A 27,079-nucleotide genomic window follows, 5' to 3' on the forward strand; every position below is an offset into this window, starting at 1 on the left:
AGTGTTGCGATAATACTGCCATAGGCATGAAATTCGGAGCAGCAACCCATCCAGCCACTGTAAATCATCTAATTTCGCTGGCGATTTAATTTTGCTGATTTCGCCGCTGGGTACCAACCGGCCAAAGTAAATCGCCGGCCCAAGTTTGTCATAGAGGCAAATGATGGATGGATGCATGTGAGAGCACTAACTACTGATTGATTTCCTTTTTGAAAACCCTAACCGGCCAAAGTTTAATGATGGCCAAAAGTTTCATTTCGAGATCGGCCAAAGTTTCTCACCGGCCAAACATTTGTTGATTTACAGTAGTGGCAGTTTGTGTTTCATGTGTGCAACCCTTGGCATGTCATTCATGTGTGCAACCCTTGGCATGTCATTCATGTGTGCAACCCTTGGCATGTCATTCATGTGTGCAACCCTTGGCATGTCATTCATGTGTGCAACCCTTGGCATGTCATTCAAGTGTGCAACCCTTGGCATGTCATTCATGTGTGCAACCCTTGGCATGTCATTCATGTGTGCAACCCTTGGCATGTCATTCATGTGTGCAACCCTTGGCATGTCATTCATGTGTGCAACCCTTGGCATGTCATTCATGTGTGCAACCCTTGGCATGTCATTCATGTGTGCAACCCTTGGCATGTCATTCATGTGTGCAACCCTTGGCATGTCATTCATGTGTGCAACCCTTGGCATGTCATTCAAGTGTGCAACCCTTGGCATGTCATTCATGTGTGCAACCCTTGGCATGTCATTCATGTGTGCAACCCTTGGCATGTCATTCATGTGTGCAACCCTTGACATGTCATTCATGTGTGCAACCCTTGGCATGTCATTCAAGTGTGCAACCCTTGGCATGTCATTCATTGCAAGAGATGGGGATGTCACGGAAAGGCGGAGGTGGGTACATCAAGACTGTACAAGCACTGCTAAGCACCCATCCTCATCCTGATGCTAACCACATTTCCTTGTTTGAAAGGAATGCCATGCTATTTCACACCAGCATGTTGGCCTACAAACCGTGGGAGGCTATCTGCTATTTACGATACTTACTTCCTGAACTGAGAGCGAACTCTGCCTCGGATACCACACCATTAAGTGTGACAACACACTTATAGATGCCCACGTCTGCTTCCGTTGGGTTGAATACAATCAGCTGATCACCGGTGGCAATCAAGCGTGGATTTCCCGCGATCGCCTGGCCATTCGCTGTGGTCCAGCGCATGTAGTTGGCAATGCTACCGGAGGGAAGAGGTTGCGATGTTTGACAAGTAACATACTGGAACGAGTCGGCGTTGATGTCAATCAACGTAGGATTCACAGTGACACCTAGTACCGCTGTGGGGAAAAAAAACGGAAAACATATATCATAATAATCATAGGTTAGTAGCATGGCAGGGAGGGCCTTATTTCTCGGTTGTGCCCAACAGAATATCCCAACATGGTCTCGTTGGCTGGCCAGGATACGGCTAGGAGGAGTTGAGGTGCGAGTGGAGCTGTTGCTGACTCCACCAATATCCTGCAGGCATGTACTGTGTCACATGCTATAGCAAAGCCGTGGTTGCCTATAAAAACCCTTCAATCGCCAGATTCGCCACGCAAAGTGGTCATTGGCTACCCCAGCCTTGTATTGCTTGGAATAAAATAAAATAAATAAAGTATAACAGCCATACACTAAAAAGTGATTTGGGGCTAGGTTTGACATATTGGATGTGCATATGAGTCGGGTTCGAGCCTCGTGTATCCAACTGTGACTGCATGCAAAGTATGAACAAATATGTACTTTCTCCCTTCCTACTACAGGGAAAGCTACATTAGGGGTTTTACTGTAATTCAATTTCCAGGTTCTTTGCCTTTGCAAGGTGAGTCCCTGCCTTCTAAGGGGGGTTTCAAACACAAACCTTTCTAAACATTTTAAATGTCATACCGCAACCGAAACGCATGACAGTGACAGTATCTACATTATGTCATGGATTATGTCATGGATTATGTCATGGATCTGAAGTCATGAGTGAAGTGGCCATGGCCCAGGAGTGGCTAAGACGCTTACTGTTTGCACAGGTAGCACCAGTGAAGCCAGGAAGACAAGCACAATCGAACGAACTTCCTCTGGCAGTACACTGTCCACCATTCTCACATGGATTATTGAAACAGGGTTCACCTAATATTAAAAAAATACACAACAACACAAAGTCCACTTGTACAGTAAAATTCACAAGCAATATATTACGGATGTTGCAACGTTAAACCCGGTGACTTGGTGCGAGCGACTTAATGCTGCGTTCTTGTGTGTATGATTTGGTACGTTTCCAGACACTGTTGCATGTGCTGGCGATGAGCATCTCCATGTGGCACATGCTTGTGGCATGCCTTGCACTTGTTACATATTACCACACCGACACATGGCTCGTGCTCCCGCACTGCAGCGTTCTATCACATCACAGTACAAACCACGGTGTTGAAGGCGCGAGGCTTTGCATCAATTATTTATTTTGTGTAGTTATTGCATCAGTTATTCATTATGTGTAGTTATTACATCAGTTATTCATTATGTGTAGTTATTGCATCAGTTATTCATTATGTGTAGTTATTACATCAGTTATTCATTATGTGTAGTTATTACATCAGTTATTCATTATGTGTAGTTATTACATCAGTTATTCATTATGTGTAGTTATTACATCAGTTATTCATTATGTGTAGTTATTACATCAGTTATTCATTATGTGTAGTTATTGCATCAGTTATTCATTATGTGTAGTTATTGCATCAGGTATTACACTGCGCATATTCTTGTTTTCAGCTATTGTAGTTGCTTGGTGCCGGTTGAACAGAACAGTTTCTACTACTAGCACAATGGTCTGTTGATTCTGACTACCGGTATGAAGAAAAGAGCAAAACACCATGTGTAAATCTGGCCCACAGGTCCTGTACATGAATCTGCTGATGCTAGTGGGACATTTTCAATGCACAGCGGAAATGGATGAAAACATTCTGCACACTCTCCACCTTCGATAGACAAGCAGGATTTGTAATGCGATCAACAAGCATCCCTCCCTCCCCCCCCAGGCTGCAGTCTCCGAGGAGAGGGTGACGAGGAACATTTTGGGAACAAACCGAGTATGGTATGATGAAGCTGTAACTGAAAATCACTTACGGTCAGCACAGAACCTTCCCATGTAGGCAGCAGTGCAGTCACACACAAAGCTGTTGCTAGCTGGCAGACTTCGACAAGTACCGCCATTTTGACAAGTCACTCCGGAGCACGGGTCTGGTTCTGATAAGAGCACAAGGAATACAGTGAGTAGCACAATACCATGTCATCAGGTACTGAGTTCACCTATTTCAATTAGGCAACAGCAACAGCAGCATGTAGGGTCGGTAAATGAAACTGGCCTTTTTTGGAAACACACCTGGAACATTGGTGAACATGCATGTCTAGTTTACGTGGCACACTTCAAGTTGGCATTGCTTTCAATATGCATGTGCATGTAACTGTTAATGATATAGTGAGGTCTTTCCTTTTCAGAACTTTGAAGCTCCATTGTAATCAGCTGTATTGCACCGGACGGCAAGACCATGAATCTTGAAGAGAACCGCTACATCAATGGAAGTCAGACAGTACGCGAAGCTCATTTCAACCCTGCAGCAGATATCATCTTCTTGGTCAACGAGCCCCGTTCTATGTTACACGACCATGCCTGGTTGGAAGATATCAGTCTTGGTTTGGACAGGACTCTCCAGTCTGAGGGAATCGGTTCGGGTATCTTACCCAACCTTCTGTATGGTGGGCTTTACCCACCCACCCGATATCAACGGCCGTGTCATTCGCATGGAGAGCAGCCAAGCAATGGTTGATGTCTCAGAGTTCAATGAGATTCGCAGACATTGCACAGGATGGACGCACTGTGGACATGTATGCTGCTATGCAAGTGGGATTTGATAGCTGTAAACTACAACCAGGAATCGTGTGTCAAGTGATTGGAATTACTGACAAAGGTTGCTCGGAGCTTCACGGTTGAAGAGAAATTTGCTGATATGAAGCAAAAGCTTGAAGAGCGAGGCTGCATTCTGAGGATTCGCCAGAGCCAGCTTTGGGCATCAGCAGCAACAATGACAGTGCTATTGAGTATGAGCTAGTACGTGCCAAAGGATATCCCTTGGCATCCACTGGACACGGCACAACACAAAAGGACTATGGCATGCTGGCGTTTGTAAACGGCGGAGCAGAAAAGTGTTGATGATCATAGTGAAGTCTTTCTTTTTTCAGAACTTTGAAGCTCCATTGTAGCCTTGTCATCTTTTCAGTACATGTACACCTCCAACTCACAACACACAAAGTACTCGGCTACACCACGTACGATTGTTTCAAATTTTTCACCCAAGAGGGCATCATCATCCCTGATGATGCCCTCTTGGGTGAAAAATTTGGAAACTTTCGTTGTACGTGGTGTAGCTGAGTACTTTGTGTGTTGTGAGTTGGAGGTGTAGTGAAAAGAAGTCTTTCTTTAGTAGAAAAAATGAACACCGTCCTTTCAGTATTACGTAAAATGTTACTGCTGATGTTCTTGTAGTGAGCTACGGGCGATGGCAGAAAACCTGCGCATGTTTAGCAGCAAATAAAGAGTGAACAGCATATTGCAGCCTCCTTGGACAGACTCTGTTTGATTAAAGGGGCACTCCGGGAATTTTTTGGGTGGTGTGTTCTCTTCATGGGGGCCTTATATGGCCCCCAAGGAATGGAGAATCGCGAAAACTAGACCCAAAATGTCGATATATGAAGCCAGGGAGGGCCAAGTTTGTCTCCTCTTTTGATGGTTTTGATGACGTCACGTGTGATTAGTATTCAAATTCTCTGCATGTGAAGATCTTAGTTGTTTGAATTTTCTGGTGATGAAGAACGATGTTTGGTCAACATTCCCAAGCTTCACAACTGCGACCATACTCTAAGGAACCTGAAGGACCTCCTGAGGTGCCCCTGGTAGAAGCGCAGCCTAATGAGGGCCAGGAAATTGGAGCGGACGACTTCACTGATCAACAAGGAAATAACGATTGGTGTTCCTGCCAGAAATGTGGGGTGATGCAGAGGGCAGTCGATTACGTTCGCTGTCGAGAGAGCGCTGCAGCTGTTAGCATTGACAGCCCTTTGACATACGTTACACATCACCCCGACTTCGCGTCAGCTTGTCTAAACAAAACTGTTCTGACCATATGCCTCACGGCGTATAGAGAATTTCGGGATCCTCGTACTCGGACCAGTGAAGTCGTCCGCTCCAATCTCCTGGCCCTCATCAGGCTGCGCTTCTACCAGGGGCACCTCAGGGGGTCCTTCAGGTTCCTTAGAGTATGTCCGCAGTTGTGAAGCTTGGGAATGTCGACCAAACATCGTTCTTCATCACCAGAAAATTCAAACAACTAAGACCTTCAAATGCAGAGAATTTGAATACTAATCACACATGACGTCATCAAAACCATCAAAAGAGGAGACAAACTTGGCCCTCCCTGGCTTCATATATCGCCTTTTTGGGTCTAGTTTTCGCGATTCCCCATTCCTTGGGGGCCATATAAGGCCCCCATGAAGAGAACACACCACCGAAAAAATTCCCGGAGTGCCCCTTTAAGAGTTCAGATGACTACATGTTCTGAAGGTTTCATCCATATCTGTGCTTCTACAGAATCAGGAAATGATGCTTCCCGAGAAAATGTTCGTACAACTCCCTATAAGGAAGCGTGCACTCTTCCTATTTCGATGGAGGCGTATATACGTATTCGACTGGGTGTATAGGACGAATGGTGCATCACAGCTTTCTCCGAAAAATTGCATTCGACTCCGCACCCAGAAGACAAAGTGTTGTGATGTTTTGATTTCAAGCCGTACTTCCTGTTCAAGGGGTGCGACGCAGAACAACGGTCGCCAGCGCACGTACTTCAGTAGTCTTTTAAATAAGTGTGAGTGCAGGACAGACGATGTTCTGGACAGGCATGAGTGCACAATGCTCTGGGGTATGAGATAACCAATCTGAAAATACAAGCCATCTCTTCCAGTGGTTGCTAATCACAGCCTATATGTTATATTCAATGCTCACAACAAATACTTTACACACATACTCCACACAAACAAGCAGCTAAGAACAGCATACATGTATTTCGAGTCAGAACTGACCTTGCTCACATCGGTCACCAGTGTATGGCGAGCGGCATGCACAGAAAAAGCGGTTGCTCAAGTCGTAGCAAGTTCCACCGTTCTGGCAAGGTGATGATGCACATTCATCGACATTTACAGCTGGAAAAGACAAGTGAAATGCACAGAATAAGCTCATTGGCCGAGCAGAGCAGACTTAGGTTCACTGGTTTATAGTCATAATTGTTGGTTTCCAACAATTTCGCCTGACCATTTCACCGGCAATTCACAGAATAGAGAGATGCATGCCGAGGTGTCATTGCAGTCAGCCAGCAGCTAGGCTGCCTCTGATAAGGAGATAGGAGAGGACATAGAGGGAACAAGCCAGGGTATGCATGCCATTGCCATCACACTGTAACTGAAATCACTTACGGTCAGCACAGAACCTTCCCGTGTAGGCAGCAGTGCAGTCACACACAAAGCTATTGCTAGCTGGCAAGCTTCGACAACTACCGCCATTTTGACAAGTCACTCCGGAGCATGGGTCTGGTCCTATTAAGAGCGCACATACATCAGAGAGTACTGTACAATATTAGAGAGTAGTACAATATTACGTCTGATCATGTACTGAAGTACACCTATTTCATATGCAACAGCATCAGCAGCAGCAGTGGTGTGTAGGATAAAGAAAGCCTTTCATGGATGTATACCCGACCTATGTGTGTGTCCAGTCAGTTTGAATACAGGGAGGTAAGAAGTGACTTGATGCACCTCAACTTGGTATTGACTATTGTGTTCAACATGATTGTTCTGGTAACTGTTTTAATAACACAGTTAATAGTCAGTGAAGCTTGCCTTTTGCAGACCAGTTTTTTTGTCTACAAGTCATCTCTCCCTCAACAGTGATTATTCATTAAAGGCTTTACTAAATGCTCACAGCAAGTATTCCACATTACCAAGAAGTAGGAACAGAATACAGTCAGACCTCGCTTATCCAGTCCTCTTTTATCCGGATCCCTCGCCATCCGGAAGAAAATCGTTGGTTACCGATTTACAGCATATGCCATGCAAACATACAATTATGTGTGTTCGATTATCTGGTTCTCTCGGGTATCCGGATATTTTTGTGGAAAACGGATGTGTGCGGTTATGCGAGGTCTGACTCAGTACTTCGAGTCAAAACTGACCTTGCTGACAGCGTTCACCAGTGTATGGCGAGCGGCATGCACAGAAAAAGCGGTTGTTCAAGTCGTAGCAAGTTCCACCGTTCTGGCAAGGTGACGATGCACATTCATCGACATTGGTAGCTGAAGAGGGCAAATGAAATGCACAGAATTACCTCATTGGTTCAGCAGGTGAGAACTTGAGCTAACTTGAGCATTGCACCATATCTGGTGTCCAAGACACTGAGAAGGCATGATTAAAATACAGATAATGGGCACATGGTAGATACATGTATACTTCCATGAAAACTCAATCACATTGAGCCAAGCTATCACATTGAGTCAAGCTATCACATTGAGTCAAGCTATCACATTGAGTCAAGCTATCACATTGAGCCAAGCTATCACATTGAGCCAAGCTATCACATTGAGTCAAGCTATCACATTGAGTCAAGCTATCACATTGAGCCAAGCTATCACATTGAGTCAAGCTATCACATTGAGTCAAGCTATCACATTGAGTCAAGCTATCACATTGAGCCAAGCTATCACATTGAGTCAAGCTATCACATTGAGCCAAGCTATCACATTGAGTCAAGCTATCACATTGAGTCAAGCTATCACATTGAGCCAAGCTATCACATTGAGCCAAGCTATCACATTGAGCCAAGCTATCACATTGAGTCAAGCTATCACATTGAGTCAAGCTATCACATTGAGCCAAGCTATCACATTGAGCCAAGCTATCACATTGAGTCAAGCTATCACATTGAGCCAAGCTATCACATTGAGCCAAGCTATCACATTGAGCCAAGCTATCACATTGAGCCAAGCTATCACATTGAGCCAAGCTATCACATTGAGCCAAGCTATCACATTGAGCCAAGCTATCACATTGAGCCAAGCTATCACATTGAGCCAAGCTATCACATTGAGCCAAGCTATCACATTGAATCAAGCTATCACATTGAGCCAAGCTATCACATTGAGTCAAGCTATCACATTGAGCCAAGCTATCACATTGAGCCAAGCTATCACATTGAGTCAAGCTATCACATTGAGTCAAGCTATCACATTGAGCCAAGCTATCACATTGAGTCAAGCTATCACATTGAGTCAAGCTATCACTTTGAGTCAAGCTATCACATTGAGCCAAGCTATCACATTGAGTCAAGCTATCACATTGAGCCAAGCTATCACATTGAGTCAAGCTATCACATTGAGTCAAGCTATCACATTGAGCCAAGCTATCACATTGAGCCAAGCTATCACATTGAGCCAAGCTATCACATTGAGTCAAGCTATCACATTGAGTCAAGCTATCACATTGAGCCAAGCTATCACATTGAGTCAAGCTATCACATTGAGCCAAGCTATCACATTGAGCCAAGCTATCACATTGAGCCAAGCTATCACATTGAGCCAAGCTATCACATTGAGCCAAGCTATCACATTGAGCCAAGCTATCACATTGAGCCAAGCTATCACATTGAGCCAAGCTATCACATTGAGCCAAGCTATCACATTGAGCCAAGCTATCACATTGAGTCAAGCTATCACATTGAGCCAAGCTATCACATTGAGTCAAGCTATCACATTGAGCCAAGCTATCACATTGAGCCAAGCTATCACATTGAGCCAAGCTATCACATTGAGCCAAGCTATCACATTGAGCCAAGCTATCACATTGAGCCAAGCTATCACATTGAGCCAAGCTATCACATTGAGCCAAGCTATCACATTGAGCCAAGCTATCACATTGAGCCAAGCTATCACATTGAGCCAAGCTATCACATTGAGCCAATCTATCACATTGAGCCAAGCTATCACATTGAGCCAAGCTATCACATTGAGCCAAGCTATCACATTGAGCCAAGCTATCACATTGAGCCAAGCTATCACATTGAGCCAAGCTATCACATTGAGCCAAGCTATCACATTGAGCCAAGCTATCACATTGAGCCAAGCTATCACATTGAGCCAAGCTATCACATTGAGTCAAGCTATCACATTGAGCCAAGCTATCACATTGAGCCAAGCTATCACATTGAGTCAAGCTATCACATTGAGCCAAGCTATCACATTGAGCCAAGCTATCACATTGAGCCAAGCTATCACATTGAGTCAAGCTATCACATTGAGTCAAGCTATCACATTGAGCCAAGCTATCACATTGAGTCAAGCTATCACATTGAGTCAAGCTATCACATTGAGTCAAGCTATCACATTGAGCCAAGCTATCACATTGAGCCAAGCTATCACATTGAGCCAAGCTATCACATTGAGTCAAGCTATCACATTGAGTCAAGCTATCACATTGAGTCAAGCTATCACATTGAGTCAAGCTATCACATTGAGCCAAGCTATCACATTGAGCCAAGCTATCACATAGAGCCAAGCTATCACATTGAGCCAAGCTATCACATTGAGCCAAGCTATCACATTGAGCCAAGCTATCACATTGAGCCAAGCTATCACATTGAGCCAAGCTATCACATTGAGCCAAGCTATCACATTGAGCCAAGCTATCACATTGAGCCAAGCTATCACATTGAGCCAAGCTATCACATTGAGCCAAGCTATCACATTGAGCCAAGCTATCACATTGAGCCAAGCTATCACATTGAGCCAAGCTATCACATTGAGCCAATCTATCACATTGAGCCAAGTTATCACATTGAGCCAAGCTATCACATTGAGCCAAGCTATCACATTGAGCCAAGCTATCACATTGAGCCAAGCTATCACATTGAGCCAAGCTATCACATTGAGCCAAGCTATCACATTGAGCCAAGCTGTCACATTGAGCCAAGCTATCACATTGAGTCAAGCTATCACATTGAGTCAAGCTATCACATTGAGCCAAGCTATCACATTGAGCCAAGCTATCACATTGAGTCAAGCTATCACATTGAGCCAAGCTATCACATTGAGCCAAGCTATCACATTGAGCCAAGCTATCACATTGAGCCAAGCTATCACATTGAGCCAAGCTATCACATTGAGCCAAGCTATCACATTGAGCCAAGCTATCACATTGAGCCAAGCTATCACATTGAGCCAAGCTATCACATTGAGCCAAGCTATCACATTGAGCCAATCTATCACATTGAGCCAAGCTATCACATTGAGCCAAGCTATCACATTGAGCCAAGCTATCACATTGAGCCAAGCTATCACATTGAGCCAAGCTATCACATTGAGCCAAGCTATCACATTGAGCCAAGCTATCACATTGAGCCAAGCTATCACATTGAGCCAAGCTATCACATTGAGCCAAGCTGTCACATTGAGCCAAGCTATCACATTGAGTCAAGCTATCACATTGAGTCAAGCTATCACATTGAGTCAAGCTATCACATTGAGCCAAGCTATCACATTGAGTCAAGCTATCACATTGAGCCAAGCTATCACATTGAGCCAAGCTATCACATTGAGTCAAGCTATCACATTGAGCCAAGCTATCACATTGAGCCAAGCTATCACATTGAGCCAAGCTATCACATTGAGCCAAGCTATCACATTGAGCCAAGCTATCACATTGAGCCAAGCTATCACATTGAGCCAAGCTATCACATTGAGCCAAGCTATCACATTGAGCCAAGCTATCACATTGAGCCAAGCTATCACATTGAGCCAAGCTATCACATTGAGCCAAGCTATCACATTGAGCCAAGCTATCACATTGAGCCAAGCTATCACATTGAGCCAAGCTATCACATTGAGCCAAGCTATCACATTGAGCCAAGCTATCACATTGAGCCAAGCTATCACATTGAGCCAAGCTATCACATTGAGCCAAGCTATCACATTGAGCCAAGCTATCACATTGAGCCAAGCTGTCACATTGAGCCAAGCTATCACATTGAGCCAAGCTATCACATTGAGTCAAGCTATCACATTGAGTCAAGCCATTATTTGTGATCTGTGGAGTGCAGCTACCCGGCAAGCGGGAACAACTTACTACCGAAGTACAAGAGAACAGAGTATATTGCTTGCAAGTGTGCCTTGCCAGTCAAGTCCTCTTGAACCAACTGGTGGTGTGCATGCAAGTTGTTCCACGAGAGCAGACTGAATCTGGTGAACAAAACCCCCACACTGAGTGTGTAACTCATCCAGTGAGGGGCGTCGGACACACTACGGTCACTGTGGTGGTGTTAGTTTACAGAGTGTAATGTATTGCCTTCAAGTACTAATGCTCTGGTGTTGCATTGCGTTACCTTAGTTATACATTGGCACCACACGTTATCATATACCACTCATATCATGTCACACCTATATCATGTCACACCTATATCATGTCACACCTATATCATGTCACACCTATATCACGTCACACCTATATCATGTCACACCTATACGATTGGTACAATAGACTAGCAGAGCTACGGGGAGATCTCTCTCTCTCTCAGCCTGCACACCTAACTGTTGGTCACCACAGTCACTACAGCATTGACAATACCACTCTTTGTTCTGTCATGACCCGGATCAGACTCGTCGTGAAAGCGACCATGCATTGAGTTCAGCAGCCAAAAGCTGGGCTCCGAAATATTCTAGAGTTCTGTAAGAACCATGATTAGTCCCGCGAAGGATTTGGCACCTTCGTTAGTTGAGCAATCATGGCTTACAACTCGTGGCCTAGAGTCACAAGTGTTGTCGTACGGCGGCTACACCTTCAGTACAAGTCGTCAGCATTGTACTCACTACACTGTTGAGCTTGAGGGGACCCTGCTTAGTCCTGCAAGGGAGCTGATACCTTTGTTAGTCGAGCAAGCAAGGCCCCTCTTCTCGCGTCGTACGACGTAAAGGGTCCTGCAAGTGTTTCGCGCACTGCGGACTCCGTTATCCCTTTTTGGGAGAGGTCACGGCTTGACCGTGAAGCACCCTACGGGGTAATGAGAGGGAAGAGCCTACGGGCAGGAGATGAAGGGTGACCAACGACCAAGGCAGCGTACGGAGGCGGCGTGCTCTAGCTGCACTGCAGCAACTTCCGACAGCATACTCCAGGCCCCGTCGCACGAAGAGCCTCGGAGTCCTTTCATGTAATGTGGGTGAGCGAGCTCCCCGTATTGATTGATCATTCTTTGTACTATATTCTAGTTTGGCTGATTGCACATATTGCACCACTGTTTGTAATATAGAAATAATCCTTACGCATTCTTGCCACTGTATACTTTTGATCACATAATGTAGCATATATAAGGAGCTGTTTTGCTAACATTCATCCTCGATTCTCGGGGAGCTCACTACTCCTCTCGATTCTCGGGGAGCTCACTACTCCTCTCGATTCTCGGGGAGCTCACTACTCCTCTCGATTCTGAGAGAGTCACTCCGACTCTCTCCTGCTTTGGTCTTTTGACTCTACACACTTGATCTTTCGATCTAGTACTGCAATGGTTCAAATAAACACTGTTCAAGTGGAATTAGAAACCTGTCGTTCTATGTGAGCTAGCAACTTGGATGGCGACTATATTGGTCGTCTACCTGGGTAGCCACTAGACTGATCTAAGCCAAGTCACAAACCCGCCAAGCGCGGCCCTGACATTTGGTGCTGTGACCAGGATCCAAGCTGCGTCTTGCTGTTGCTCCGGCAGAGTAGTCGTAACTCGGTGTGCACTGGTCCATGCTGAACTCTGAGCTCTTGTTTACTCGAGCATGCAGAGGTGTGAATTTGATGTCGATTTCACGAGGCTGCATGCAGTTCTCAAGTGGAGTCGGAAGCGAACTGTTTTGTCCTGTTCTGGCCTTGGTCCGTTCAGTTGAACACTCTGTCTGAGTGCGTGCACATGGAACTTGAACTCGTTCTGTTTTGTAGCTGTTGCTACCACTTACCAGTTGGCGTGCCAACTTGTTCCGGAAGACCTGGCGAAAGTCGGTCATGCCGCCGACGAGAGTTTCGACTCCTGCACCACTTGTTGGTCTGAGATATGTGTCAGCTGCACTCGATTTGCGGTGTAGATGGCGCATTTTTTCGAACCCACAGAGGTTCTTGCTAGGACGTGCAGTGAGGAAACTCTACTGTTTTGTCAGCGCTTGCACAGAAACTGCTCGAGAAGCGAAATGCTTTTAGACTTTTAGAGTCGTCTTGAAGTGGCAGGATCGATGACTGCATGAAGCTTAGCTTCTACGTTGCCCTCAGCTGCAGTTGAGGAGTGTTGCTGTTCTTTTGAACTTTGACGGGTCAAAAACAGTCAAGAGGGCTATGTCCTTGTCGTGTGACGGAGTCACGAAGCCAGATTTCGAAACTGGGCGCATCAGTTGAGATGCTGGCTGAAACGATGATACAGTAACAAGTTCTGCAGAGAGCTTGAACAACTGCTGATTTGAGTTCGTTGATGCGGATCTCGAATGTTTTGATTGGAGTGTGATAGAAATCACTAGTGAGCTGATGCCCACCTGAAACCAGCACTTCTGTGTTGGGCGATGCCTGTTTGGTGTCGGATCTGTCGACGTCCGCACCCTGTGGTGTTTCGTCACGTACTGAGTATGATGTTGGTTACTGGTTCTGGCATTGGACGCGATGTGCTGTCCCAATTCCTTGCGAGATCACTTCGGGTGGTGGAGCATTGCACTTTAAAGCTTCTAAAGCTGACGTCGTTCCGCCAAGCCATGATGGTGATGGCAAACGAGAGCACGTTCTTCGCTTGCGGAGGCGTGAAGTGATACTCCCTTTTCGGAGGTGACGGTTAACGCCGTGCTAGACACGTCGGAAGGGTTGCCGACCTGTGCCTTGACGATACCTGATGGGTGTTTTCAAGGAATGAATGATGTCATGATGGCGCATGCGCTAGTGAGCCCTACGGTGGATGGTGTTCCCGTACGGGTGTTGAATTACTCTGACGAGGCAGTGGCTCTAGAGAGGGCAATGCAGATTGGTCGGTTAGAACCAATATCTGAGGTCATGAGCATCGTGACCGAAGACACTCTGGCTGATGGCCAGGGAGAGGAATCAGTTCAAATAGCTGAGACGGAGGACTCTCTCGGGGTCTGGAAGCAGTTGCGCATTGGCGCAAGATGTCCGGTTGTGGACCCCCGGAAAGGTTGGATGAGGACGAACTCATCCATGGAACCTTTGAGGTTGGGCGAGGACGAACTCGACCCTGGAGCCTGTAGGTTGGACGAGCTGGACTCGATCCTGGAGCCTAGGTGTGTGGACGAGCTGGGACTCGGACCTGGAACACACGGAAGTGGGGGTCGGAAGAGATGGTAATGAGACATCTCTGGGACAATCTGGTATCTCCTGCGAGGAGATCCACTGCTTGCAAGCCTTAGTGCTTCGGTGTCGAGATGCGTTCGCTTTGAACCCATCTGAGCTTGGTCGCACTTCGGTGCTACACCACACAATTGAGACACGTGATCGTGGTCCTGTTGCACAGGCTACTAGGCGTATGCCATTGTGTCTGTCCTTGCTGGCAGCAATGAACCTACCGTGGAAGTCTTGGCGAGGTCGCCAAGGTCTTTTGTAATGGGTGGAGTGTGGGTGGAACCGATTCGTTGGACACCACCAAATCTATGAAATGGCTCCTGGAGCTCTGCAGCAGTTTTGTACTGAACCGGATACCTACGTGGTAGAAGGGTGTGTCGACCACACGTTATGGCCTATGGTTTACATTCATCTGAGATGACACGAAATGGCGAACTGTCATACGTATACGCTTTGCGTGAAGATTTGCTACGTGCATTTAGTTGTACATGACAAGCTGCGTGTTGATCATCAGCACCAGGCTCATCTCTACGATAGTGGAGCAGTACCAGTTTCATTTGAAGTTGGAATTTTTTTTGATGGAAATGTCCCTCCTGTGGAGCCACATTTCGTACTCTATGCCCGTACCTGTTGCGGTGCAGAACCCGTTGGCTTGGCCAACGAGAGCTAGGCGGTTACCGTCACGACTCGCTGACTTTAATGTTAGTTGAGATCACGGGGACGTGATTCTTGAGAGGCCGGGGAATTGTCATGACCCGGATCAGACTCGTCGTGAAAGCGACCATGCATTGAGTTCAGCAGCCAAAAGCTGGGCTCCGAAATATTCTAGAGTTCTGTAAGAACCATGATTAGTCCCGCGAAGGATTTGGCACCTTCGTTAGTTGAGCAATCATGGCTTACAACTCGTGGCCTAGAGTCACAAGTGTTGTCGTACGGCGGCTACACCTTCAGTACAAGTCGTCAGCATTGTACTCACTACACTGTTGAGCTTGAGGGGACCCTGCTTAGTCCTGCAAGGGAGCTGATACCTTTGTTAGTCGAGCAAGCAAGGCCCCTCTTCTCGCGTCGTACGACGTAAAGGGTCCTGCAAGTGTTTCGCGCACTGCGGACTCCGTTATCCCTTTTTGGGAGAGGTCACGGCTTGACCGTGAAGCACCCTACGGGGTAATGAGAGGGAAGAGCCTACGGGCAGGAGATGAAGGGTGACCAACGACCAAGGCAGCGTACGGAGGCGGCGTGCTCTAGCTGCACTGCAGCAACTTCCGACAGCATACTCCAGGCCCCGTCGCACGAAGAGCCTCGGAGTCCTTTCATGTAATGTGGGTGAGCGAGCTCCCCGTATTGATTGATCATTCTTTGTACTATATTCTAGTTTGGCTGATTGCACATATTGCACCACTGTTTGTAATATAGAAATAATCCTTACGCATTCTTGCCACTGTATACTTTTGATCACATAATGTAGCATATATAAGGAGCTGTTTTGCTAACATTCATCCTCGATTCTCGGGGAGCTCACTACTCCTCTCGATTCTCGGGGAGCTCACTACTCCTCTCGATTCTCGGGGAGCTCACTACTCCTCTCGATTCTGAGAGAGTCACTCCGACTCTCTCCTGCTTTGGTCTTTTGACTCTACACACTTGATCTTTCGATCTAGTACTGCAATGGTTCAAATAAACACTGTTCAAGTGGAATTAGAAACCTGTCGTTCTATGTGAGCTAGCAACTTGGATGGCGACTATATTGGTCGTCTACCTGGGTAGCCACTAGACTGATCTAAGCCAAGTCACAAACCCGCCAAGCGCGGCCCTGACAGTTCCAAGTACCCTGTGAATCAATAAAAAGGACTGATTCGGGGCCTAAATTTCGAAAACATGTCGGAGGAACCGACCCAACCCCATCAGTAAATTTTATGTCAGGTAGCTGACCGTACCACCCTAGAATTCTTCTGACGCCCCTGACCGTTGGTGACTCACTCACATTGAGTACATCTGGGTCCAGCGTAACCAGGTGGACATCGACACGTGTATCTACTACCATCAAAGCTCGCCTGGCACGTCCCACCATTTGAACATGGGTTGGAGCTACACGGACGGGCAGGTTGGGTATCTAGGTAGCACACAAATCACCGTGGCAACATGAATGAAACGCAGTGACAGCGATCATTATGTCGAAAAGGAATATTGGGACAACCAATCAGAGACAGGTACAAACGCAGCAATGAGACAAACCTGACATGACAAACTCACAATCATGTGTGATACAGACCACGTACCCTAACATATTTCACACCATGAACACCCAAAATCAGACAGATATCGCGAGAACATATAACTGTGAGGGGAGTTAACCCTTTGAGCCCGAACCACGAGTTAACTCGTGTTCAAAAACGACCTAGAATCCGAAGCACGAGTTTACTCGTGTGCAACTGTGCGAGTTTGTGCAGTGCATACACATCACTGTTCAAATTGCCGTCTCCATTGTCCTTTCTTCGATCGCCAAGAATGAGGGCTCATTGGATAGCTGAGAGGATGAGCTTTCCAACGATGTGTCGTTTGATATAGCGCAATGAAGAATCACTGAGCGCTAAAGACCGAAACACGGATATGCTTGAATTTGTTTCAAATTTTGTGCGTGGCGAGCATGGCAGTGCTCAAGCGGGACTTCCCCTGTGACTCATGGTTGCATAGCATATCCGAGACCAAATGAATCGCCTGAGCTTCAGGAATCTGCAGGACTTTGAATCACCGTTCTACATTGAATAAAACTTCAGAACCGATGAAATTTGTGGATGTGGGTACAGTATCTCGCTCATGCGCAATAGGTCAGTTCTCAAAAGACATGAAGGTGATTCTGTTGGTCCTGTCGAGTATTTAGTGGCGGTATCTGGAGAGAGGAGATCTCTAGCTTCAAAGAGACCAAAATGGAGATATTCCAAATCTGGTGAGTGATATTAGAAAATTTTGAAATGTATGCTGGGACTACTGCGCGAACCCTGTAGGAATCCCTGGATGCCAAGGTAGGGCTCAAAGGGTTAAGGTAGCTCAAACCTCTAAAAATATTGACAGAAGGATGTCCGGTGTTTTGTTTTCAACTCAAGGTTTGGGTTGTATATGGTCAAAAAATGCTATTCATACTGGGGATACTTTATTTATGCTCAGTGTAGTCGCTTGTCTTACCTCTCTCACACCGGTCGCCTCGGAAACGGTTCAGGCACGAACAGTAGTAGCGATTTGAGATGTCATAACATGTTCCACCATTGAGACAAGGGGATGATGCACACTGATTCGTAGCTGGAGTGGGGTGGTAGCAAAAATGAAACATGGCGCGAGGCCCACACAAAAGAACCCAAGAGGCAAACATATTGACAAAACGCACATGATGCAGACAATGTTCTGTACACCAAGAAACACTCCCTTCAGCTGTCGGTTTCGCTCTGCCTCTAGTGTACCTTCAAAAAAGCATCACAAGAGCTTGGTCATCACAAGAGCTTGGTCATCACACTTTGACATGTGTGTATTGTACTACAGTAAAACCTGACAAAGCAACCACTCTGATGAAGTGACCACTCTGATGAGCAACCACTCTGATGAAGTGACCACTCTGATGAAGTGACAACCTGTCCTAGAGGACCACTTTCAAGAACAAGGACCAAGGCATGTTCAACATGCCTGATTTCCAGTAAAAAGACGCTGGATGAGGCAAACACCTTCACATGGAGGCTACATTCGGAAGGTCCCTTGAACAGTTCGCTTTGACAGGTTTCATTACATGTGCAAGAAATCAAAAGTCAACTGTGACTGCACTGCATGAGCATCCTAGATTTCCTGAGCATATAGAAATCCCTCAAGTTTCAAGGCAATGTGGGAATCACCGAGACCTGAGTATTATCAGATGGATGAGGCACTCTCAGTGGAGAGAATAAAAGAAGTAAAGAGGTAATGGGTTAGTGACATAACAGTGTAACAGTACACAGTATCACAGAATCCAGGTGGATGATATCACAGTATCACAGAATCCAGGTGGATGATATCACAGTATCACAGCATTGCTAAGGACTGGGCTCAGTTCAACAATACCATTTGAGGACATAGGACAGTAGAAACTCTCTTATCAGAACCTCCCTGTCCAGTGTCTGGGCACCTCTCTGAACCGCGCAACCTGTATGCGGGTACATCAGAGTCAAATCTTGAAAACTTTCTTCCTTTCCGCGGCAGTCAGCCGAACTACTTCACCGCAGAAGAGGTTTTAGCCCTCGGATCCTACTGGGCAGGCTTGTGAATGGCATCGATCATGATCTAGTGCGGCCGCTTGAAGAGACTCGGTATCATATCCATGGGTATATCTGAGATATGGTCACCCTTCAGTCCCGAAGCACCCAAAAAACGGAGAGCTTCTACTGTATAAAATTAACATGCCAACTATGGAATAAGTTGGGGGCAGTTTGTGTGCTGCATCTTCTAGGTCTACTCACGTTCAGAAAGTGCCGAGCACAGTTGACCAGTGTACCCAGGTGCACAGTCACAGGTGAAACTGTCGGTGGCTAGCCTGCTTCTACAGGTCCCTCCGTTTTGACACACGACTCTAGAACATGGGTCTGGTGCCTGTGTACCTGCAGACCGTATCAAACATACCATAATTATGCTCTCCATTATTAGTGTTACTGGCTCTAGAACATTTAACTATACTGACGAATAAGTATGATTATTGGCATTTTTAAATTGCTACTCCCCAGCCTAGAGTGCATGACTGATGTGAATGTGCAAATGCATAGTTAATCCTGTACACAGGAAATAATAATACTCGCCCAGATGGCCCTGAAATGGAGGGACGGGGGGGGGGGGTAGCAATGATACCAAATGGTGCTATTTTGCTTGGCCTACTAAGTTGGGTAAGACAAGGTAATCTTAGAGCGACTTCCTGTCAACTTCTGGATGGAAGTGAGCTACCCAAATACTCACGACTGCCACTAAAGACATGTTAACCCACATGCATGCACGCATACACACAATAAAACTTAAAACAAACAAAACATCAATATGCACATTTATCCAGACACGCTCTCACATACACACACACACACGCATGTGCGTGCCAAACGTACAAAACGTGGACACATGTACACCAAGCAGATAAAATACAAGGAAGTGGGGTTTGCCATAGTTCTTTTTTCTTTCAATTTTGTCTGATAAATATTTACGAGACTTTGCATCGAGCGACACCGTGGATAACATTGAGCCAAGAATTATGCAATAAACCAGAAGAGATATCTCTTCACAAGTAGGCAAATAAATGCGTAGGTGCCCGGCAACAGCAATCGGGCGAGTCACAGCAATGTACGTATTGCAACTTCAATGATACACATACACGATTGACCACCCATGCCTCAAACCGGCGGGTCAACCACATGGTGGCCCGGCAACTTCAAACGGGAACACACCGATACAACCAAACCGGCGGGTCAACCACATGGTGGCCCGGAAACGTCAAACGGGAACACACCGATACAATAGACACAGTTGACCACCCATGCCTCAAACCGGCGGGTCAACCACATGGTGGCCCGGCAACTTCAAACGGGAACACACCGATACAACATACACAGCTGACCACCCATGCCTCAAACCGGCGGGTCAACCACACAACAACATACAGGTGTCACAACACTGAGACAGTACAGCACAACACTGAGAGGCAAACGCATTTGACCCTCCTTGGGGCCTCATCACGTGGCACAAGATACCGACGTGTCATGTCTAAAGGGAGGGAAGGAGGGGAGAAAACACAACCTTGAGTCACTTTGGCTAACTGGATGACAGAAATTGTTGACAAGGAAGTTGCTTTGCTGACACGAGGCAGGGCAAAGCGGCCACGCAAGATTGATTTTTTCATCCACCATTTTTGGAAAAAATATTTTTTATTCATGTGCCGCGTGACGAACCCGTGACAAAACACGTGCATGCGTGGGCTAACTTGGCTTTGCTGCTCAAAGCCGTCATTTAAGCTGACAAAAATACGTACGTGGTGGCGTGGTTGGCCTAGCACCGATCTCGCATGTCCTACCACTGAATCCAATAGGACACGCACAGTAGAAGTTTGATCCGATGGGATAGCATGTTGCTCTGTTCAGACATGGGTTTCTTGCGCATCCATTGAGAGGAGCAGTTGTAGTGGGAGCTGTATAACGTGGACATTGATCACACACACACACATGCACACACACACACACACACACACACACGCACACACGTGCGCGCGCACACACACATACACACACATTCACACAGACGAACGCTCGCACACGCACACACACACACACACACACACACACACACACACGCACGCGCGCGCGCGCGCGCGCACACACACACACACACACATACACACACACATGCGCACACCTTTAATATTCCTCCTGCTGATGAAAATGATAGCGAAGGAGCTATCTACCAGCATCGCAGCACGGTGTGTGACACTTGAGGTCCCAGGACGATGATAGACATTGCCGCATGACCAGCGGTCGCCCAAGTCAGGATCAGGCCGAACTCGAGTGGGAGAATGACAAAGAGCAACAACCAGCCTCAAGCTGGGCAATCCTGGGTAGCAGTCAACCATCATTCAATGGGAACAGGGGGACTAGTGGACTGAAAATCATCCACAGGTGCAGTTTCATCGATTACACTGGCAATGCTGGGAAAGCATTGCAAGGATCGGTCCAAACATAGCATGCTTAGGAATACTCTAGTCAGCCCCCCCCCCCCCCCATCATTGTCAGCCAGAGTCCCCTTGAACCCGCATCATTTTGAATTGTTTATATATTTTAACAAGGGAGCAAGACATCTCCTTCTGCTTGCATCAACCCCGACTACAGTACATTGCCAATGACTTGCAAGACCATTAGCAGAAACCACTGCAACCATACGGCACTGGTGTCTGCCACACAAGGAACATCTCCTCAAAGATGCAACCACTCTCACGCATATAAACGCGTACAACATATGCAACACTGACAAAGGCAAAGATTCAGCCTTCTGGGTGTTTTAATCAACAACCGTAGATGTCCTTTTAAAATATGGAGTGGAAGTACATGTCGCATCATTTCAGAAAGCAACAACTACCTACACCAAACAGTACAGTGAAAATCATGGGGCGGACTGCAGGCAGTTACGACCTCACCTTCCACCACAAAGCCGACGTCCATTGACCCTCCAGATCGCCGTCCGAACCGGTCTACAAGTAGAACTCTAACAAGATAAGCACCTGGCGGTAGGTTTCTCAAGAGAGCTGCGATTTGAGAAGTGGGTACTATCACACATTTCTCTTGAGTGACCGGCTCACGGGTGAGACGGTAGCACACTCTCCAGCTGGAGTACGTGACCTGAAAATGAGTGAGAACAACCGACCGGAACGTTGCCAGTAAGTTAGTGCTAGCAGCAAAAATGCTGTGTGTGAGGAGCTCAAACCCATTGCTCCGACCCATTGCTCACTATATGCATGTAGCGTGCATCAGATCTACCCTAGCATGGACAGCAGTAGCTTAGCATCAGATCTACCCCAGCATGGACAGCAGTAGCTTAGCATCAGATCTACCCCAGCATGGACAGCAGTAGCTTAGCATCAGATCTACCCCAGCATAGACAGCAGTAGCTTAGCATCAGATCTACCCCAGCATGGACAGCAGTAGCTTAGCATCAGATCTACCCCAGCATGGACAGCAGTAGCTTAGTATCAGATCTACCCCAGCATGGACAGCAGTAGCTTAGTATCAGATCTACCCCAGCATGGACAGCAGTAGCTTAGCATCAGATCTACCCCAGCATGGACAGCAGTAGCTTAGCATCAGATCTACCCCAGCATGGACAGCAGTAGCTTAGCATCAGATCTACCCCAGCATGGACAGCAGTAGCTTAGCATCAGATCTACCCCAGCATGGACAGCAGTAGTCTAGCACTGTATGCACACAGCATAATTATAGTGAAACAGACATGCCATTGCCAGTTCGATCTCCCGACAAATTGGGCCGCTATTAAGTCGCAAAATCTTCAAAACAGAGTTGTAAAAGGAACGCTATGCGAAGATTGCAAACACTTTTTAACGAAGCAAAGAATAGGAGAGTGCACTTCCCGGCATGCAAGACGTGCATACTTGTTGTGAAACCAGCATAAAGCAGTGACGTTTTCAATGTTGATCGGGAGATACATGTTTTAAACACATCAAAATATTTGAAGACCTCACGCCTTATTCGGAGATTTGGAAAACCTGGTGAAGGTAATAGCAAGAATCTAGAATACCCAACACACGAATCGTAACTCACTAAAACATACAGCGACCCTCCTGAAGGACAAAAGTCTGTTTGGAAGGATGCAAGTAATAATTATAGAAAACGCGTTTTGTTCCGGTCATACCGTAAAGTACCGTTGATCCGCCCCCTCTCTAATTCCCGCCCCCTGTCGATTTTCTGCCAGTGAAGCAACTTCGGCGTATACAACGAAATACGATGTTGAGCCGACACATGCACTGCTGTACACAATAAGTGCGAGTGCAGGATGAAAATGTGCACAATCCAGCACATCGACTCTGATTTTCCACATTGTTGTACATCGTACTGCACTTGTCAGCCTTGATCTAATTCCCGCCCCCTGCCGAAAACCCAGCTGGGAAGCGACATGGTGTGTGTGTGGGGGGGGGGGGGGGGAATCAACGGTACTTTACTTTACGGTAGTCGTTATCTCATCTTGACAAACTTGTGCCAGAAATTCATTTTTACCAGATATTTTCGTGCTTGAGTTCAGTAAGGGGAAAAGAAGACAACGGGGCATAAGGTGTGAACATGCAAGAAGAAAACATGCGATAATCAACTATGTCTAGTATCTGCCAACTGAGCTGGCAACCAGTGTGGTAGATAGCATCCTGTGCATATTCGTAACACACTGAACAGCTTACAGGATGTGATGTGTGCTGTTATCCGTATTTAATGACATGACACTCGAGTGACTTACACGCTCGTTACCAGTCAATGGCGGCAAAACAACGCGGACGGTTACGGTGCGAGGGTCATACGTTGTGACTCTACCCTGTTGCCACTCCGGGACTTTCACACCTAGACAAGACCAAGGCAAATATTCACACACTCGGAATGAGCATGAACAGGGAATGAGCATGAACAGGGAATGAGCATGAACAGGGAATGAGCATGAACAGGGAATGAGCATGAACAGGGAATGAGCATGAACAGGGAATGAGCATGAACAGGGAATGAGCATGAACAGGGAATGAGCATGAACAGGGAATGAGCATGAACAGGGAATGAGCATGAACAGGGAATGAGCATGAACAGGGAATGAGCATGAACAGGGAATGAGCATGAACAGGGAATGAGCATGAACAGGGAATGAGCATGAACAGGGAATGAGCATGAACAGGGAATGAGCATGAACAGGGAATGAGCATGAACAGGGAAACTGTGACAGCAATAGTAAACCACTGGTTGATTTGAAGTTTTTTTTGGTTTGGGTTTGAAAATCTCTATTTTACACATGCATTTTTCTGATTTCTTCTCCAGTGTATGATTTATTGCATTTTAAACCACTGTGTTAATAAAGTTGCCGGTAAAAGAGGCCTGTGATAGTAAACCAACCACTGGTCATAACCACTGGTCATAACCACTGGTCATACCCACTGGTCATACCCACTGGTCATAACCACTGGTCATAACCACTGGTCATAACCACTGGTCATAACCACTGGTCAATTGCTATCATGTAATAACCACTGGTCAATTACTATCCCACCAACCACTGGTCAATTACTATCACGTAATAACCACTGGTCAATTACTATCACGTCACGATGAATAACCACTGGTCAATTGCGGGTCAATTACTATCATGTAATAATCAGCAAAATGGACACCAGACACAAAGAAGGCTCAACTGCGCCTAAACAAATACATGTATCGTCCTCCTGGACCTGCATGGCTGGAACTGATCATAGCGGCATGTTATTAGAGTTGGGCTATCTGGAGGCTGGTGTTGAAAACTGGTGTGATAATCGGTACGAACACTCACTCAATGCCATGAACTTTGGACCAGAAATCCGGAATATGAGTACAGAGTACCCTGAACTCAAGCAGAATGTCAGGGCATAGGTCCAAGCGGAGACAACATCAAGCATAGTCATCGTGACACAGACCAGTTGTAGGGAGTGAGATTACGCCCAGGACCGCAAGCACCTACACAGCTAGACAAATAATGCTTCCTTCAGAAACAAAGTCTCTGTGACTTCGATAGACCTGACAGTTCTGTGGAATTAAAGGCCCTGAGGCATCGAGTGATGGGGACTCCATGTGAGACACACATGGCCAGCCAGTTTTTTTCTCTCCGTATGATGGTGTACATACATCAAAGGAGTATATCCAATCACTGTCTCAGGCGAAGTGATTTTGTTTATTTCGTGAGCACAGCAACTCCTTAGAATGTGAATATATAATCACGCAAATTTTGTTCCCTGAAGAAGAACTGGATTGTGCTTTGTCGTCAAGCATCCGCAAAGAAGAACTTGATTGTGCTTTGTCGTCAAGCATCCGCAAAGAAGGCTTGAAACTCACCTTGACTTAATCCACCTCCAATACGCTGGTGTAGGGTTGTCAGTGTCTCGTTACCGGAGTCCCGAACACGATCAATACGGATTCCAGTCAGTCCGGCCTGCAGGTTGGGCACAGTCACTGGAAACGCAGAATACGGCTGACCATAACTGGATGAACCCTCTCGAAATTGCCATGTACCCAACGCCTCATTGTACGAGTAGATCACCAAGTTGTAGCGGGCATTTGGGTTAGGCTCATTGGTGATGAAAGAAACTTGGATATTGAAACCTGGAAAACACACAGGCACACAAACACACACACACACACACACACACACACACACACACACACACACAAACACACACACACACACACACACACACACACACATACACATGCACAAACCCGCACAAACACAAAAACACACGTGAACAGCGAACGTAAGCCATAAACGTCAGACATTACGGCATAACCTTTATACCATACTGTGCAGTGGCGGATCCAGGGGGGGGGGGGGGGGGGGTCCTGAGAAAAATCGAGAATTTCATGTCAGCACAAAAAGAACATGTACTGTAGTTGTTCAGAAGTACAGTCATGTAGATGTACATGCAGTGCATTGATAATGCACTTCTGACTGCTGTACATGTAGACAGGTCTACCAGCTAACAGTGCAGTGCTTCAGGCATCGCGAGGCGGCCGCAAGCCACAAGCAGTTGCTTTGTGCTGCTCTACCACCATGACCACGGGCCAAGTCAACCAACTGTGCATGTGGGCGGTTTCTTCCTTTCCATTTTTCGAAACAATCCAAAGTAGGGGTGAAACAATTATACCGAGTACTCGAGTACTCGCTCGGTTTTTTCAAAAATAATCGTACTCGGAATAAATCAGAGTACTCGTTCATACATGGTACATGCATTTACTACAGAAATCTGCAGTTTCAGGGCAGCAGTCGGCAGATGGTGAAGTGCAGACTGTGTGGTGAACATTTGTTCACGAGTAGAGAGAGCTCAAATGAGAAATGACCCACCAACCAATATACCCGAGAAAATGACTGCTTCTCGGTTCAATCCGGGTTGTATCATGTTATTTTAAAGCCCTTGGTGTGCAATTTTTAGGAGATGAAAAATACTCGAATACTCGAATATTCGATCGGAGAAAATCAGAGTACTCGAACTCGGGATCTCAGTGCCAACTTTCACCCCTAATCCAAAGCCACTCTTCATCGGCGCTGTCATTCGCTGCTACTCTTTAGTTGGGTTGGGTGTAGTCAGCATTCCTTGGACTACAGTGCAGTTATTGCGGAAGAGAAAGGATGTTCTGAATGATGACACTCCTCGTGAAGTTGTCACTGCTCATCATCCACCTAACGCTCCTCAGAAGATGAGGGCTCCCGCCTCCGATTTCCAAGTGGAGTCGGTAATCTCTACCTGCAGCAGTATGCACTAGCTGCTAGTTGTTCCTCGGCAGAAACGGAGTTCCGCGTCAGTGATGTGTTTTGATGACATTGGATGGATTGTAGACACTGTTTCTCTTTGTTTCTGTAAAGTGAAGACAATGCTTGTGTGGTTCAAGAGCAGTTCGTATCGTAAAACGCTATAAATTTTCGAAAGTAGAAATTAACGGGGAAAGTGATCATTTCAGCATTGCTGGCTCTCAACATACCCATATTCTTTAAAATAAGTTGAAGACTTCTCCAAGCACTCACTGAAGCTGCGTGACAGTAGATTGCAATTGATATAATTATGAGTCTGTCGTGAGTTCAATGGCTTTCTCCCCTGCTCGCTTTCAATGCGTCATAGCATGCGATTCCAACTAGCACAATCAGGCGTCATAACCATCACAACGGCACAACCGCAGTCTTCTTCAATATACTACAGTCCATTCAGAAAAAGATGGGCCCTGGCTCTGGCGAGCTCCCGTATTTGGCGATTTTTCGTGATTTCATTGTACACAGTGCAGTGCTGCGAAATTTGAACTTTGAAAAAGAGTCCAAAAAGGGTACCTG

The 27,079-nt window shown here is 46.3% G+C and overlaps 1 protein-coding gene across 1 annotated transcript in view; it reads right to left on the reverse strand.

Annotated features, from left to right (window-relative positions):
* The window catches only part of LOC135827632 (uncharacterized), a 72,259-nt gene that overhangs the window by 23,494 nt on the left and 21,686 nt on the right, over nt 1–27,079 (reverse strand). Inside the window, exons 9-21 of the mRNA XM_065340099.1 lie at nt 25,096–25,362; nt 23,489–23,589; nt 21,666–21,867; nt 20,511–20,666; nt 18,964–19,101; nt 17,669–17,782; nt 16,470–16,598; nt 7,309–7,428; nt 6,554–6,673; nt 6,164–6,283; nt 3,158–3,277; nt 2,051–2,161; nt 1,054–1,338 (exon numbers count right to left, since the gene is read on the reverse strand). Of these exons, the coding sequence (XP_065196171.1) occupies nt 1,054–1,338; nt 2,051–2,161; nt 3,158–3,277; nt 6,164–6,283; nt 6,554–6,673; nt 7,309–7,428; nt 16,470–16,598; nt 17,669–17,782; nt 18,964–19,101; nt 20,511–20,666; nt 21,666–21,867; nt 23,489–23,589; nt 25,096–25,362 (1,983 nt within the window). The remainder of the gene's footprint in view (nt 1–1,053; nt 1,339–2,050; nt 2,162–3,157; nt 3,278–6,163; nt 6,284–6,553; nt 6,674–7,308; nt 7,429–16,469; nt 16,599–17,668; nt 17,783–18,963; nt 19,102–20,510; nt 20,667–21,665; nt 21,868–23,488; nt 23,590–25,095; nt 25,363–27,079) is intronic.

The sequence above is a fragment of the Sycon ciliatum genome, chromosome 1, assembly GCF_964019385.1.
Source record: "Sycon ciliatum chromosome 1, ocSycCili1.1, whole genome shotgun sequence".
NCBI lineage: Eukaryota > Metazoa > Porifera > Calcarea > Leucosolenida > Sycettidae > Sycon > Sycon ciliatum.